Source organism: Brachyistius frenatus, unplaced genomic scaffold (genome assembly GCF_029030835.1).
Source record: "Brachyistius frenatus isolate BFR_SWC_R1_liver_20210118 unplaced genomic scaffold, ASM2903083v1 Contig_168, whole genome shotgun sequence".
Lineage (NCBI taxonomy): Eukaryota > Metazoa > Chordata > Actinopteri > Embiotocidae > Brachyistius > Brachyistius frenatus.
The window spans coordinates 47,536-64,071 of NW_027210767.1; the positions used below are offsets into that span (position 1 = coordinate 47,536).

A 16,536-nucleotide genomic window follows, 5' to 3' on the forward strand; every position below is an offset into this window, starting at 1 on the left:
TTCCAGGAACTCTGGCAACATGACGCATTATTGACAACGAAATCAGGCAGAACTGAAGTCAAAAGTTTGACACTGGAATGAAACGATAGTCTCGTCATTTGTTAACGCAAACAGGCGTGAATAAGAAAGCACTTTATTGAAGCAAAAACATTTTAACAGAGAAAAACAGTCGGCGGACAGAAAGAAACAAACCTTTAAAAAAAACAAAAAAAACTAAAATCTCTGAAGTTTGAAGGCTGTTAAATTCATATATATATATTTTCTCCCCTGATATTCTTTTTTTTTTTTTTTATAATCTCTACAGTCCAGTTTCTAATATTGCATCATCTCCGAGACTCAAGGCCACGTTTCTCTTTTCCCTTCGAGAAATCAGGTGATTATCAGACAGCTGATTGATTATCAGTCGGCTGATCGAAGCTCGCAACACTTTACAAAAGAAACAGAACTTAAACCTGCAGGCGGGAAACTCCACAGGATTCGCGTTCGAATGTAAACACAAACAAGATGCACAGGAAATTAATTCACAGAAACCCCAAACAAAGATGGCCCCCACTGAAGCTCCACCCCCTCACTCACTTGACAGCCTTTAGGTTCAGAGTCATTACCTGAAACAATTATTTAATCTTACTGTGGCATTGTTTTTGTCATCATTTTACAGTTCTTTTTAAAGCAATATTTTGTTGCGTCAGCTGTTAAACTGTATCGATTAGTTGAGCAGTAATAATTGATTCTTTAAATAAAAAATACCAAACGTGCTTTGATTTGGGCGCTAAACTGTGAGAACCTGCTGATGAAGCATTATATATATTCTACAATTTTTTAATGTTTTAAAGTCAAAACATTAAACTAATCAATCATATAACAGCCTGCCGATGAATTGATAATCAAAATAAAGGATTAATTGGTTGTTGCTTGATCAAGCAGTTTGATCAGCTGAATGACGCCTGTTAAAAGTTTTAGTGTCGACTGCTTTATCAACATCATCGCCTTCGATATTAAAAGGACAGCTCTGCTGTTTTTAAAGTCGTCAGCCAGCTGACTCAGCACTTCTGAGCTGACATGACAAGCAGGTTAATCAATAAGTTGATTGTGTCAGGTCAGAGGTGAGTTTCTTGAGGCTTCTGTTTTTGACTGTTGGTCAGAAAAATATTTAATCCTTTTTAAACCCCAAACAACCAATGGATCATTAAAGAAAACGACTGGCAAATGTATTGATTAATGTTGGTCCTGTGATCGATAAATTCAACAGCTCCTGAGGTTTTTCTGATAAAACAGCTAATATGATATTTTAAAAGGAGATTTGCGATTAATCAAATTACCGATACATTATATGGAGGGTGTTTGGGGCCCCCAGGAGCTTGATAGACCAAAGTTCCTGCAGTGGAAGTTTTAGATTACGTGGTCCAATCAATCAATCAATCAATGACTGAACAGATACGGCGACAGGAGGAACCTGTTTGAAACATGTTCCTTAATGATCTAGTTGATTATTTAATTTCACGTTCTGATGTTAATGGTTGTTGTCGTAACGATATCAACTGATATTGTCTGTAAACCTGCAGGACATCAGGACTTGTCGGTCAGCTGATCTCAAATCAGTTTTTAAAAAAGTTTTCATCTTCGACTCTGACAGTCATAGGAGATGAAGAAGAGTCCTGGCCGGGACTCCTCCTCCTCCTCCCTCTGACCTGACACCTGCTGAGGGAACGAGTCAAAACTGATCAGAGATTAACGACCGATTAATCGGTGGCTGCAAAGTTTGTCTGGAAATTGAAGACCTGGAGGCTGTGAGGCGATGGACTGAGCAGCAGGGGGCGCCACTCTGCAGGAAAGTCCAGATTTTCCTAAAAAACTAACTGAGCTGCTGAAAATCCTGCTCAGATAGTTGAATAATTTCAGTCATTTTTTTCCTTTAAAATCTGGAGGCTCTTCACCTGATGATATATCTATATATTCTATCTATTTTCTGGCTTTAATAAAGTGAATTCAGTGTTTTTTACAGGAAAATCTGACCTGCTGCTGCATCATGGGAGCAGCTGATGTTTGCACCAGTGGGCTGCAGCAGCTGTTTGGAAGCTCAAACCGAGCCTTAAAACGTCAGTCAGAACCGATTCACAACTGAACTGAAGCAAGTAGACTGAAATGTTCACAGCGGCGATGACATCATGCGACGGCTGCTGATAAACAGCACTAAAATAAAAAAGGCCGCACACTTCCTGTCTGGTCGAGCTGATTCAAGACACACGGCGTGTCGTCCGTCAGCAGGTCTGAACAAGATTACAGATCGCAGCTCTTGGGGCTGAAATGTGACGCTGCAGTTTACAATCTTTCTGAATGATGCTGCCGTAGATGTTGCTTAGTAACAGATGCACACATCACAAACTCTCTGACGTTTGACTGGCTGGTTGTTACCGTAGGGAATTCACACACAAACTTTACAAACAGCGGCTGAAGCCCGACCCCGTTTCTCACACACACACACGCACACACACACGCACACGCACACGCACACACACACGTCATGGGTACGGTTCCTCCTGTAGATGGGCACATTGATGCTGTGGAATGCCTGCACCCAGCGGTTGTCGTGGAGACCCACGTTGCACCCGGGTGCGTCCTTGTGGGCGCCATGGCAGCACATCCAGTAGCCGGGGCCATACGGCAGCGCCTGGCAGTACGGCTTGTGGTGCCAGCGGCACAGCGACACGTCGCCGCGGCCGTACCGCTTCTTGCACTGCTTGCAAGGGTCGTCGCGGTAACGAGGGTCGGACACCCAGAGCGAGTCAGCGGGCCGCACGCCGTAGTGTTCAATGACAAACTTGAAGTAGTTGCAGGTGCACTTGAGCGCGGCGAGGCTCTGTGTGGGCAGCAGCAGGAAGATCTTCACCAGCAGCTCGTCCGGCAGCCCAGCCAGGTACGGCTGTGGTTCCAGCAGCTGCTGCAGTCGCATGCGCATCTCTAGGAAGTCCTGCGACGCTGATGTACGCCGGCTCAGAAGCACTGCAGTAGGGCACGGTGTCACACCCACAACCTCACCCTGGACTCTGGCGGCCTTCCTTCTCTTCTTCTCTAATTGGCTGCCTGAGTCGCTAACGAGAGGGGGGCGGGGCTGAGAGGAGGCAGGCTCCAGGTCACAAGTTGTTCTGTGGCAAGGAAGGCAGAGCTCTGAGTCTGTGAGGGGGAGTGTCTCAGCAGGAGACGGAGACAAAAACAACAAGCCAGGGAGAGGCTCCGCCTCCTCAGACTGAGGGGGCAGGTTTACGATCTGTGCCTCTATGACAGTACTGTCTCTCTCCAGACCACTGGCACAGACCGCCTCTTGAGACTTGGCCACCAACTTGCCTGATTGGGGCGTGGTCAGAGCTGAGGCAGGTGTGTCCATCCTGGCGGTTTCTGGATAGCTGATTGGTTCCCTGCTCTGACACTGAGCTCCAGACAGTGATGAAGATGAAGGTGCCATTGGCGATGATGGTGATGCAGGCTGGCAGGGGTCGGAGCTCTGTTCCCCAGCGGTGAGCAGCACTCGTCCCACCATCCTCCTCAGGCTGTTGCTCCTCGACAGATCTCCCTCCGTCCTCCTCCTCAGACACTCGGACTCCAGCTTGGCCACCATGTCTGACACCTTGATGCTTTCTGGCTCCTCCCCGCTGACCTCCGAGCCCTCCTTGACCTCAGGAGGTGGAGCTCTTGACAGCGTGATGGTGGTGGAGCTCCTCTGGAGTGAGACCACAGGTTTGGTGTCTGGTTGCTGCTCGCTCACCCTCTGCTCCAGGAACGCCACCATCTCCACCACCGACACCTTCTGCTCCTCCTCCGCAGTTACTTCCTCCCCTTCACACGGGCCAACGCCCGACCGCTGAGGCGAGTCTGAATGCGGTGGCGTCAGTTTAAGGCTTTGTTGCTGTCCATCGAGAACACGGGTTCTCTGGACCGGCTGGAGGATCTGGTTCTGGCTGTTTCCAGACCTTCGGCGCCGTTTGGCGCTGCAGTTTTCCTCCCAGCTGCCCTTCGCCTTCCCAGCCCGCGACAGCACCATTGTGGAAGTGTGGTTTGTGCACACTGCCGCTCTGTCACAACTGCCGGGGCTGCTGGTTGAGGTGCGTTCGCCGCCTCCAGGTCCGTCTTTCCGCCCTACCTCTGAAGCAAAGATGGCGATCTTCTCACGGACGTGTCCGGTCTTGATGACGGTCCAGATGTCCAGGGGACTGTCAGTGTCCTCTGTGTTGGTCTGGTTCAGTTCGGGCGTGTTGTTCTCCCAGCCTGGAGGAGGGAGGAGCTTCACGGCGGTGCTGGACGGCAACTTCAGCCGGAGCGACGTTACGCTGTTGCTGCTGTATGTCGCGTTGGTGCAGCGGAGTGTGTTGGTGGAGATGACGCTGAATGGGAGGCGGCTGCTGATGTTGCCATGGTTACTGCTGCAAGTCCTCAGCAGCCCCCCCTGCTGGCTCACAAAGAGACTGCTCCGCTGGGATGACATCTGCACACCAGCAGCATCCAAACGCAACTCCGAGCGCATAACCTTCGGATACGACTTCAGATGCATGATGGTCCTGAGAGGGAGGGGAGGGGGGAGACATAGTTAGAATAAACTTGGCAGAATAAAGGTGTGCCTGTTGGATGGTCTGTGAGGCTCTGAGTAATATTTTTGATTCTGGAGTCACTTTCTCACTTCAGAAACTTAGAAAAGACGCTTCCTTCCTCTCCTCGGTTCTTTGTTTACCCCTTCCTCACCTCGGTTCTTTGTTTACCCCTTCCTCACCTGCTTTCCTTGGTTTGTTTTTTGGCCACATGCGCAGATGTTTCAAGAAACACATGTCTAATGTTCTAACCACAGGATGACATAACGGTGAAGCGCGCTCAGTCGTTAACAGCAGCATTACCTCAGCGGCCTGCTGGATTCAACCCCACAAACACACCCTGATGAGGAGAAGAACCTCTGAGGAGAAAAAAGTCCTCACGTGTTTCACTGCATTCAGTCTGCTGCTCGTTCAGGGTATTTCACATTGAAAGGTCTTAGGTTCTTCTTCATCCATCACACAATCCAATCAGAGAGGACTTGGTGAAGCTTATGTGAAGCGTAGAAGTTTCCTTTTTTTTTTTTAATGAAAAAAATGAAATGGGCATATTACAACAGGTAATAGTGGTTGAAAGGTACAAATGATTGTTGGTCTGTAATAAACTTGAACGTATACAATTTTTTTGTCCGACCAAAAGAGCCGTTCTCGGTTCGGCTCAAACTGAATCACGGTTTTCTGTATTTGCGGCGTGAAAACACTGTTTTGATGGTTCAGAACTTTCTGACCAATAACAAGAAATTAAGGTAAGAAAAAGAACCAGAAGAGAAGTAAAAATGAGCTGCGGTAGCATATGAGGAGAGGAGAGGACAAAGGATTTACCTGTAATTTGGTTCACTCTAAAAAAAAAAAAAAAAATCAAATGTCGACTTATTAAAGTTTGAATCACTCATAAAAAGAGTATGGAAACACAACGATACCGGGTTTTGAATTTAGTAGTTTTTTCAAACAACAGTATGTTATATAACACGAGTCGTGTTCTGCTCGAATGTTTCTAGTTTGCAGCATGACATCAGTGATGATGTAACGCAATGAAATAAGTGTGTTTGTATGAAAAGGGAATCATTAAAGTTACACAATCCTACACCGATTGGTTTTCCCTCATGAACCTCCGAGTCTGAACTTTACGGTTAAAATTACTGGAGACGTGAAGCCTTTTTGTCGCTGTGTGTTGGACAGATGTTTCACAGCCTTCTCAGTGCCACCTCAAGTTCATATCTACGTACAGCTGTCAAACACGGAGAAGGGGGGAAAAAATAAAAAAAAAGAGACGTTCCAATGTGCTCTGAGAAAACTGAATTTAAGATTTCCAAAGTGAAGCAGCGACGTCCAGAAACATTCTGTCAGCTGCAGAAACTTTCAGGGTAACTTTTAAAACACAGAGGACGCTGTGAAGTAGCTGCAGGCGAGTTGTCGTCACTGCGACTGGGAACAATTAGGATTACACAACCTGAAGTCAGAGCCAGAACCACCGTTATATAAACCGCAGAGGTCAGAGGTCACACATACGACAGCGTTAAAGGACAGCGCTGTTTTCTCCTGGATGTTTTCATATTGTACAGTTTGTTTTTATGTCTAAAAACTACAACTCCCATGAGCCTCAGCTGCTGCTGCTGCTGCTGGAGGGAAGAGGACAGTCGGAGGTTCCTGATCTCAAACTGATGCAGAGTCAGAATGTGAAGCTGTGTGATTACATGTTTGTCATTGAAGTGCACCCTGGGATTTGTATTTGTCTAATCCTCAGGTATTTTCTAACACGCTTCACACAGTGAGCATGTTTACCTCCAGACTGCGTGCTGATTGGTTGGTGATGGTGCGGGGGGACGGGGTCCTGGTTTGAGTGACAGCTCCTCTGATCCTCCCGCTTCACATTTCTCTGACGCTCACTGCGGCTCCTCCCAGACATGAAACTGAAGCTGACGCCGCCTCTCGTCCGACTTCTCCACAATCAGGACATAAACACGTGCAACCACACACACGCACCCTGCAGGAACATACACACACACAAAATTAACATGTTTACACACACTCTTAGAAAAACAACAGTCCAGGTTTCCAGGTGTTTTTCAGGACATTTTCCATGACTTAAGGCTGATGTGTCTCTGTGGAGGTTTCCTTAGAAATAAAAGAAGGTGGAATAAAATGTCATGAAGCATCATAAGAAGACAATCACACAAAATGACCTGCTCACGAGTCAAACAGTACATTTCACCATTTTCTCTGAAGAAATCTACAAGATTCCTGCACTTTTTCAATAAGTCAACTTATTCTAGGACATTTCTGTCAACACTTTGGCCCAATTCTAAAAAGTCCTGAATGACCGATCCAGGGCTACAATCACACAAACCACCAACCATTAAAACCACTCACAGCGCTTTACAACCGGGAAGGGAACTTCTCATCCATAAACCAGCAACATGTCGTAACCTGGACGTGTTTCAACACGCAGCTTTATAACAACTGCTGTCCTGTCACAGACAAGTATTTCCATACGTTCGCTATCTAGATGACAAAACTCCATTCAAATATTTGCTAATTTAAGATCAGTTCGCATGCAAATAAACACTAAAGTTCAAACTGATATATTTTTGAGGCAATATGAACCCAAACCAAACTCCATTCAAATATTGGTACATTTTATACAAATATTCTGTATAAATCAGTGGGTGAAATGTACATTGAACAACACAACATACCAAACAGTTCTTATCGTAGTAAGTATTTTTCAACAAGTCAAGGGCCTGAAATCATTAAAAAATATGTTTTACACAAGTATCTATTCACATGCCAGCAGTGGTGTGAAATGTCCCTATTTTAAAAAATTGAACACAAGACTTTGGAAAAGGCGTCATCTGATATTTGAGGCCTTCTGATATTGAGGCAAATTCAGTACAATGCGAGTGCGTTGCGCAGCAAGCGGTCCATGAAGCTGCTTCTATTAAGAGACACTCAGCTGCTGTCAGACTGAGCTCTGCTTCCACCCAGTGTCCACGAGCCAATCAGCTGCCCGTTCTGTCCACTCTGTCTATATAAGGCAGAGGACCTCTCAGTGTGTGTTTGTACCAGCAGAATTAAAAGATATAAGAGTAAAACGTCAATGAGGAGAACTGGGTTGAAATCAGCACTGAAGGTCTGTCTTCTCCGGACAAAAACACTATCCTGGCGTATCGTGGGAGACGCAGGATGTCTGCACCTCTGCTGCTCACATTTCTGTGCTTACTGTCGCAACACTGCTTCCCAGCAGAGAGGCGGAAGCTCTGCAGGACCCAACTGTGTGAGACATGAGACTGGACAGAACATAGGCACATTTTAGGTCCCCTGTAAAACAGTCTTGTTTCGGCCTGTTCAGCCAGACAACCACACCCTCCACTACCTCAACTATGAGGCACGCTGGGAAAACAGCAACCTCATTCCAATTTTTTTTTTTTTTTTTAAAGTGATCGCTAGATACAGAGGAAATCTGTATTTGTGTACTTCAATGAGTACACTTACATGTTAGTACAGTTACTTGTGTAAATCTGTACATTTTGACAGTGTATTGTTGTCTCGAGCTGCACACTGCCATTCTGCACTTAGCAGAAATTACAGACAATTTGAATGCATCATCTGCCAGCTTCGATTGGTTATTTTACTGAAGCACACACACAGATTTAAAAATACAGATGGCTACTATCCAACAGTATGGTGGGCTTTATGCTGACAGATTCAGGCCCATAGTTTTTCCTGACAGACAGCTGCTGAGTCTGCAGTCTGAAACGAACAGCTCGCAGCTATGCGAGGCTCCAAACAGCTGGTCTAAACTTGAACGCCGTCCGAGGCCTCTGCATCACCTCCACCCTGCTAACTTGAGCCTAACCAATACAAATCACTAGATTTGAACATGTTCTATTTGTGTTTATTTGACCTGCTAGTTATAATGATCCAAATTCAGACTTTTTTCCCCCTCCTCTTTAGTCATACATTTGAAGGATTGTTGCACACACACAAAAAAAGAGTGTTTATATACACTGTATATATATATATATATAATGACTATCGAATACCTTGATGTAGGTATCGCCCCCAAACTTCACTATCAGTTGGGCTTTCGTGCAAATGGCTAACACTTAACAGGGAGCGGTCTCCGGGCAACCCCACGGTCTATTTACACTTAACGAGCGACAACAAAAGTCAACAACAAAACACAACGACAAACAAACTAACTTCGCTAGCAGTAATGCTAACTAGCATGCTACTAGCTGCAACCGTTAGAAGCCATTGAACACCTGGCTAACTGACTAGCCTCCACGGCTAACTGCCAAAGAGCAGAGCACAGAGGGAAAATGTGGTTTCAGAAAAAGTTAAAACTACTTTAAAAACAAAAGTTTATGCTTTTCCACAGAAAGACAAAGGTTCTGCGGCGAAAGCTCCGGACTGACGGAACCGTGAGGCCGAGCGAAGAGGCCGAGGGTCGAACTAACCTGAAGCAGGAAATATCACCGTCCGCGTCCGCTTGAGGGGAATAAAGTTCTGGCAGCAATAGCCGCGGGTGGACTCCCCTTTCCCGGTTTTCCTCGCGGGTCTGCAGCCCCGCGGCTTCCAGGTCCCTCCGTTGGCTGTTCGGTAAATTCACTTTCAACCCGTTTAATGTCGGTGTGAACGGAGCACCGCCGTCCGCTCCTCCGAGCGAACAACTACTGACGTCAACCTGCGGCTGTGCGTCGTGACGTAGCAAGGTGGAGGAGGACAGATCGTCAATTGTCAACAGCACTTATATTGACATCAAGAGAAGAAGACTCGGACTCGTTTTTTGGGACCAAAACCAAAGATCCAATTTGTATCCACGATTGAAATCAAATTGAAAAATTAGATTGAAGTAATTTACTTTTATAGTAGGAGTTAAAACTGCCAGAATTAACATGTATTTTCAAAAATGTCCTAAATATCTTGCGTTTAATTCTTCCTCAAATTTTACATCACTGTGTTGTTGGTATTGTACATGTACCATAAACAAAGTTTGTTATGCCAAATAAATGTTTGTTAAACAGCACGTGCCTTCAAATATAAAAAATAGAAATGTAATGAAAACGTTGGGTATATGAAAAACTAAATTTTTGAAAAGACTCTTTATTTTATTACTTTTATTTCAAGCTCATTAAAATTAATCTTCCTTTTTTGTCTTTTTTTTTTTGTCCCCAAAAAATATATTAAATCTGACGTTACCCCCGATTTATGATCTTTTTTGTTACATTTTAATTTACAGATTAATTCAGAATACAAATTAAATTGTAAATTCACTCTTGTGAGTTTATTTTTCTTCCACCTCCTCTTCTCCCTGAGAAAAGATAAACCCGAGGAAGAGGAATCGGGAGGTGTTTGAGTATTGCCATCTCATGGCTGTGAACAGTAACACATTTAATCATATAATATGATCCCGTTTAGAATGATTTAATTATTGTTTGGAAAAAAATAATGTTCTGAAGGAGTGTGAAAAGTTGTTGTTTATTAGGCATAAGAATGATGACATCTGATGTTATCAGCAGCAGACAGAGGTCAGTGGTCCACAGGTAGATCTCAGGGTTTGGCCCTGTCCTACTGTAGATATACAAACAGACACAACTTCTGGTAAAGATTAACCCTTTATTTATATGAATCACTTGAGTACAGGTATGTGGAAGAAAACTGATACATGAAGATGTCCTGTAGATCTATTGGTGATCATCCGCGATCGTATACTGATGATTTTCACTGGATCAGTGATAGAGCTCCTATAGATCTACGAGGAGAATCTACTACCGATCCACTAACAATGCTCTCTAAATCTATTTTAAACGTGATGATGATGATTTGGTAGCGATAGAGAGGATCTAATGTGGATCAACTGAGAATCTACTGTTAAACCACTGAGGATGCCCACTAGATCATTGATAAATCCCGTAAAGATTGACAATATAGCCCCAGTAGGTTCCCTGTGGTGGATTCACACAGGAACCTTAGTAGATCCAAACAGATCTATGATAGATTTTCACTAAATCTTTGATTGATTCCCAGTAGATTCCCAGTGGGTCCCAGGTAGATCTCAGGTGGATCCCCAACAAATCTCCTGTAGTCCTCCAGCAGATGTCGAGTTCGGACAGAGAACCATCTCAGGGCAATTTCTCCATGTGGACCCGGGACAGAGTGAGGTCATAGTGGATCATAAGTTTGTTGATGGATTGCAGGTTGGTGATCCGGTGTTTGAACTCCAGCAGGTGAGAGTTGTTGACTGCCACCTTAAACTCTCTGTTGGTGCACATAATCTTCATCTGCAACAGCAAAACCACATATTTTCACAGACTGCTCCTTTAACTCCACGTCATGCTGCATTAAAGGGCTGTATTTACACATATTTTTCTAACTACAAACTGAGTCTCTGACCTCGAACTGCTGACCCTGGTGAAAGGGGAAGGTACTCAGCTCTCGCTCCTCTTTGCCCCACTTATCGCCAACGCGGCTGTTCCTGACGATCACCTTCCGGCCGTCCTCGTTGAAGCGAGGGTTGAAGTGGAAGGCCAGGTCGTGGGAGGTGCCCATATCCACCGTGATCCTGATGAATAACAGAAACCACTGATCAGTCCCAGATCCATTACAGGCTTCTTTTTATTTTTAAAGCAAACAAGGTGTGATCAATAAGTTCAGAGACTGTTCCTGTTGTACAAAATCTGAGCGAAGCAACAGGAATGTGCACAGAGCTGGAAGAAGGCATAACCTTCATGAGTAAATATTCCAAGTTAAATCTCTGAATCAACATCAGCAACTGAGTTACAGATGTTTTTTTTTTTTACCACTGGTACGTGAACATTTGTGACCATGGACCTGAAACTTGAGCAGAGAACACACATCAAATTTTGTGTTAAACTCTGAAAATTGTCAGTGAGTGACCCTTGAAATGCCTCAGAAAGACAACAGCAATGAAAGCAATAAGCCGGGCGATGGGTTTTGAGTGGCATTCAAATGTTGCAGAACGTTACTGTCCAGGACCGAAGAAGGCGCTTTCCACACCGAGTTCTACTGTGACGTTCTGACATGGAGGAAAAACATTCAATCCAAACAACTAAACTGTGGCGCGATGGCGGTTGGGTTCAACAGGAACAGTATCTGAACTTCCTGATCGTGCCTCATACAAACATGTTGTTCACAATTTATGGCTGCTGAACAAAGTGTAAAAATTGACCTGTTGTTGTGTGCGAAACTGTATCTCGTTATTTTAAAGTCATTAATCTGATTTTTCATTTAAAGAGTTTTTCATTTGATCCGTTTATTTCCTAAACATGTCAGTGGCAACTCAACTCATCTAGTGTGATGTCACTAAAGTGTTCATACTGACTTTTGAGCATTGGGTTTGATGGTTCCGATGATGGTGATGAGCAGTTTGTCATGAACTCCACTGGGCAGATTGTGGTTGTAGGGAACCGCCTGTAAACAAGAAAACAAGCACACAGCTGTTTACCACATCTGCCCCTCTGTCTCTCTGTCTCTCTGTCTGTGTCTGTTTGTCTCACTAAGGATGCAGATCCAGGTCCATGTTGAGGTCCAGGTCCAGGTGAAGGACTGGGCCATCCTCCAGGTGCGGAAGGTTGGGAAGGGTTTCCTCCAGACCATGTGCCTCCTCCGGACGTATTTCCAGGCCAGGTGGGGTTGGGCCCAGGTTGACCTGCGGGCCAGGTGGGGTTGGACCCAGGTTGACCTGCGGGCCAAGTGGGGTTGGACCCAGGTTGACCTGCGGGCCAGGTGGGGTTGGACCCAGGTTGACCTCCGGGCCAGGTGGGGTTGGACCCAGGTTGGCCTCCGGGCCAGGTGGGGTTGGACCCAGGTTGGCCTCCGGGCCAGGTGGGGTTGGACCCAGGTTGACCTGAAGGTTTTATTCCATTCAAATCACATTTAATTGATCCCCATTTTATTCGATGTGCTTCATTCTGGATCTGTTTTATTAAAGTAGGATTTCAAAAGTCTGATTTTGGCGACCCCTGGTGGGCAAATTAATAGAATCATGACAGCACAGATAGAGGTCTGGATGCTCAGGATGGACATAAAAGTGTGATTTCTTTACAGTCATTTTCACATCCAGAAGTGAATTCGTGCCCCTCAGGTTCAGGTTTTGTTTTTGAGTGAGTCAACATATATGGAGCCACAAACAGCTTCAATTTTAATGCAGGTTTTTAAAATTTCAATAAAATCTTTCAATAGATCAAAAATCCCACACACACACATACATAGCATCAGTAAATAAATAAAAAAATAACTTAGAAGAAGGATCTTATGGTTGTACCTGGCCAGGTAGGATTTGTGGGCTGACCTCCTGACTGGTTGTTGGAACCTGGCCAATCACCCAGAGCGTCAGAGAGCTGCAGAGAGAGGCAGACAGCCAGAGACAGAGAGTCAGAAAGGCAGGCAGGCAGACAGACAGACGGACAGATGGGCGGACGGACAGACAGACAGAAAGACAGAGAGAAGTGAACAAACTCTAGACTCCAGAAGCCTCATTGGCTACAGTTCCTCTGACGTCCACCAGGTGCTGCTGTGAATGAAAACCTGAACAAAACTGAACCGGCTGACAGCTCTGTAATAAAAGCGGGACAGCTGAATTCACTGTTTGTAATAACAGCGGGAAATTCCAGTGTCCATGGTTGGTTAATTCGGCCAGTGATACTGAGTGCCTGTAAACACATCGTGGTTCATTGTGTCTGTGTGTGTGCAGTTCAGGTGTGTGTTCGGGGGGTGTGCAGACTGAGGGTGTGTTCAGTGACAGACTACTCTGGAATGTGCTGTATGTATGAAGTGGTTGGTTTTTACAAAAGAACAAATAACACCCTGTTTACACACACACACACACACACACACACACACACACACACACACACACACACACACACACACACACACACACACACACACACACACACACACACACACACACACACAAAGGCAGTGTCATTGTGTCATTGTCACCACCTGAATCACAAACAGATATTCTGGATATCCCACTTTCTGTCAGACGGATTTCTTTCTTTTTGTTAAATTACAAAATGCAGTTTGACATCAGACGATAACAACACAGCAAAAAAAACATGAAGTGTAAGAAGAAGTCCACTTACATCCATGCTGCTTCGCTGTGACCTGAAACACAGACAGGAAGGCACACTTTAAAGCAGCAGAAGAAGAAAAAGGGTGTGAAGGGGCGGGTCAAGACAGGAGAAGGAAAAACTGATGACTGATCATCATCAAAGATGATAAATCTATCTTGAATTAAATGTTTATTTGTGAATAAAATAAACAAAACCATCTATCAGCTGAATTCCACCAACTACTGCTGCTCTGCTCAACACAAACCAGAGTGTTTTCTGGAAGTTAACCAGGTTGGTTTAGTTTCCAAACAGAAATGAAAATGTCTGAGTTATGTTGCTGTTGTGTGTCCTGTTGGAGAGTCGAGACAAACAACATGTGCAGTTGTTCAAGTCAGAAGACATGTTGATGTGATTTTTGCCCTCAATGTTCCCTGGATGTCTTTTTTTGTGGCTTTCTGTCCGCGCTGGGTGGAGTTAACTTTCTCACACTAAACACACAAATACGCTCAGCCTCCAGTCTCTGGTGAAAGAGGAAGTCTGCTCCTCTGTGAGCTCTCAGTGTGAATGAAATTTAAATGAGAGAATTCATAGTCAAACTGTGCTGAAAAACCAACATGGAAAAACCAAAAGAAGATTCTCGTCTGAGTTTCTTCTGCATCACAAACTGAATTACAACAGAAAACTGTTTCAGATTTTACATCAGCTTCCTGTTTCTTTTCCTGGTTTACATGTCAGCGTCTGACTCAGAGGAAAAGAAGCTCTTTAGTTTTCTGTTCAAATAAAGTCTGAGCAGCGCTGAGCGTCAAATCTGAGAAGAAGCAGAAGAAGAAGAACAGTGAAGAAACGTACCTGAGTTCACCTGAGAGCCACACACAGGAACTGAGGCAGTATGCAAGTTCCTCAGCCTCACCCTGATCACATATCCAGACCACACCCACACTCCCACACACACACACACACACACACACACACACACACACACACACACACACACACACACACACACACACACACACACACACACACACACACACACACACACACACACACACACACACACACACACTCTCTCTCTCTTTCACTGGGTGTTTTTCTTTGATGAGTTTTTGAGTTTAATTCTCCGGGATCTGAACTTGACTCTGTTATAATGCGTTGCCGTGGAAACCAACGAGCAGAGATTTGAGACCCACATTCAACACTCAGAGTTAAAGAAAGAGGCTTTGAGTCAGTCATGTGTTTCCCAACAGTAACATTCACAGATATCAGATGTTGTTGTGCTCGTCGTGTCACATGTCTCGTGTCATGTTTCGTGTGGTCTCCGTTCTTTCTATCTTTTATTTATGTATTTTTTTTAACGATTAATGTTAATTTCTGTCTTTAGTCTTTTCTTTTTCACTTTTTTTTCTACTTTTATTTGTTTACAATCATTTTTATCTAAAAAAATAAAATGTTTTGGTTTGTAAAATACCCCCCCCAAAAAAAATTGTCTTGAAGTGTGAATGGGTTTGTTACAGATTTACGTGGCATTACGGTCAGATGCTTTGATGGGAAAAAACAAAAAAACAAACGCAGTAAATAGAAAATTGAATATTTTTGGTTCAGAGCCAAACACTGAGTCACACAAACCTGAGAGGGAATGCAGACTGGGTGTGGTCGAGTCACACAAATATTATGATGACGTGTCAGCATGTAAATATTAGGCACATTTTATCAATACCATTAATAATTACAGTGTACTTACGGAGCACTGATACATAGATTGTTACTTTCATATTACCACCAAATGACATTAATACTTTAGCTTCTATTTAATAGTTTTACAAAAACAGAAGGTTTCTCTAGTTCCTGTCTGTGCCTGTAGAGTGCAGTGTTTCTGTAGTTCCTGTCTCTGGTTGTAGAGGACAGTGTTTTTTTGTTTCCCTTTCGCTTTGCTTCTGTGTCTCTTAATTTTTAATCATGTCAGTATTTCCTTAAAATTTTTCAAGAAACATTGATTTTGTTGTTGTTATTATGAACCCTATGTCATTTTATTGACCAAATAATCTCCCTGTTTGTTTTACGTAATTTTTTTTTTTTTTTTTTTTTTTTTACGGCAGGAGTTGTTACGGCCGTGATGAAGCAGCAGGAGGCAGCAGAGCTTCATCACAAGAGCTGAAGGGTTTAACACCTGACGACAGCAGGGGGCGCTGTGGAGCTGCAGACGGAGAACATTACACTTCCTGTTTTGTTTTTCATAATAAAAGAAAAAAACTGCTGCTGACTTAAATTTTATGTTTCAGCAGCTGAAGAGTCAGGGAACTCACACTGTAATATTGTTCTCATAGGTCAGATTTAACCCCTCAACACCCAGTTTTCCCTTTTGGTTTCCTTTACACATTTACAGGCCTACTTATATACTTATATACTCTTATGATTTAATCATAACTATGTTGTTGAAGTGTTTTATTAAAGATATGATAAATTAGAAAAAAATGAAATTGTAATGAATTGTAGTAATTTGAAATCAAATTAAATATTCAGTTCTTAAACTGAATTTAGTTTTTTATGGAGCTAGTTTTTGAGAAAAAAAAAAAAAAAAGTACTTTCATTTTTATTTAATTTAATTGTTATGTTAGTTTATTGTTTTTAAATATTAAGGGAGAATGTAAAAAAAAAAAAAAAAAATTAAGTGGTGATTATTAAAAAAATTTCAAGAATACGTTTGAACGTCCCTAATCGATCCATCGGGGCTCTGTGTGTGTGTGTGTGTGTGTGTGTGTGTGTGTGTGTGTGTGTGTGTGTGTTTATGTCTTTCTTTGTATGTGGGGACATGTCTGCACTGTGAGGACCTTTTTTTCCTTGTCCTCCCAACTCCAAAGGGATGCTTGAGGGTTCAGATG

At 43.7% G+C, this 16,536-nt stretch overlaps 2 protein-coding genes across 3 annotated transcripts; both read right to left on the reverse strand.

Moving 5' to 3' along the window:
* Nucleotides 1-273: 273 nt before the first annotated feature.
* Nucleotides 274-9,237, reverse strand: fbxo34 (F-box protein 34). Of its 2 annotated transcripts, XM_069717057.1 has the most exons (4): nt 9,035-9,237; nt 6,357-6,558; nt 4,959-5,088; nt 274-4,550 (listed from the first exon to the last, which is right to left on the reverse strand). In XM_069717057.1, the coding sequence occupies exon 4, from the start codon at nt 4,541-4,543 to the stop codon at nt 2,423-2,425; it is 2,121 nt and encodes a 706-aa protein (XP_069573158.1). In that variant the 5' UTR covers nt 4,544-4,550; nt 4,959-5,088; nt 6,357-6,558; nt 9,035-9,237; the 3' UTR covers nt 274-2,422. The 2 variants fall into 2 exon arrangements, with proteins under 2 accessions (XP_069573158.1, XP_069573159.1); XM_069717058.1 differs by lacking the exon at nt 4,959-5,088.
* Nucleotides 9,238-10,179: 942 nt separating this feature from the next.
* lgals3b (lectin, galactoside binding soluble 3b) lies at nt 10,180-14,561 on the reverse strand. Its single transcript, XM_069717068.1, has 7 exons — nt 14,507-14,561; nt 13,688-13,709; nt 12,862-12,937; nt 12,095-12,444; nt 11,920-12,008; nt 10,971-11,139; nt 10,180-10,858 (listed from the first exon to the last, which is right to left on the reverse strand). Exons 2-7 carry the CDS (start codon nt 13,691-13,693, stop codon nt 10,700-10,702), a joined length of 849 nt encoding a protein of 282 aa, XP_069573169.1. The 5' UTR covers nt 13,694-13,709; nt 14,507-14,561; the 3' UTR covers nt 10,180-10,699.
* Nucleotides 14,562-16,536: the final 1,975 nt, after the last annotated feature.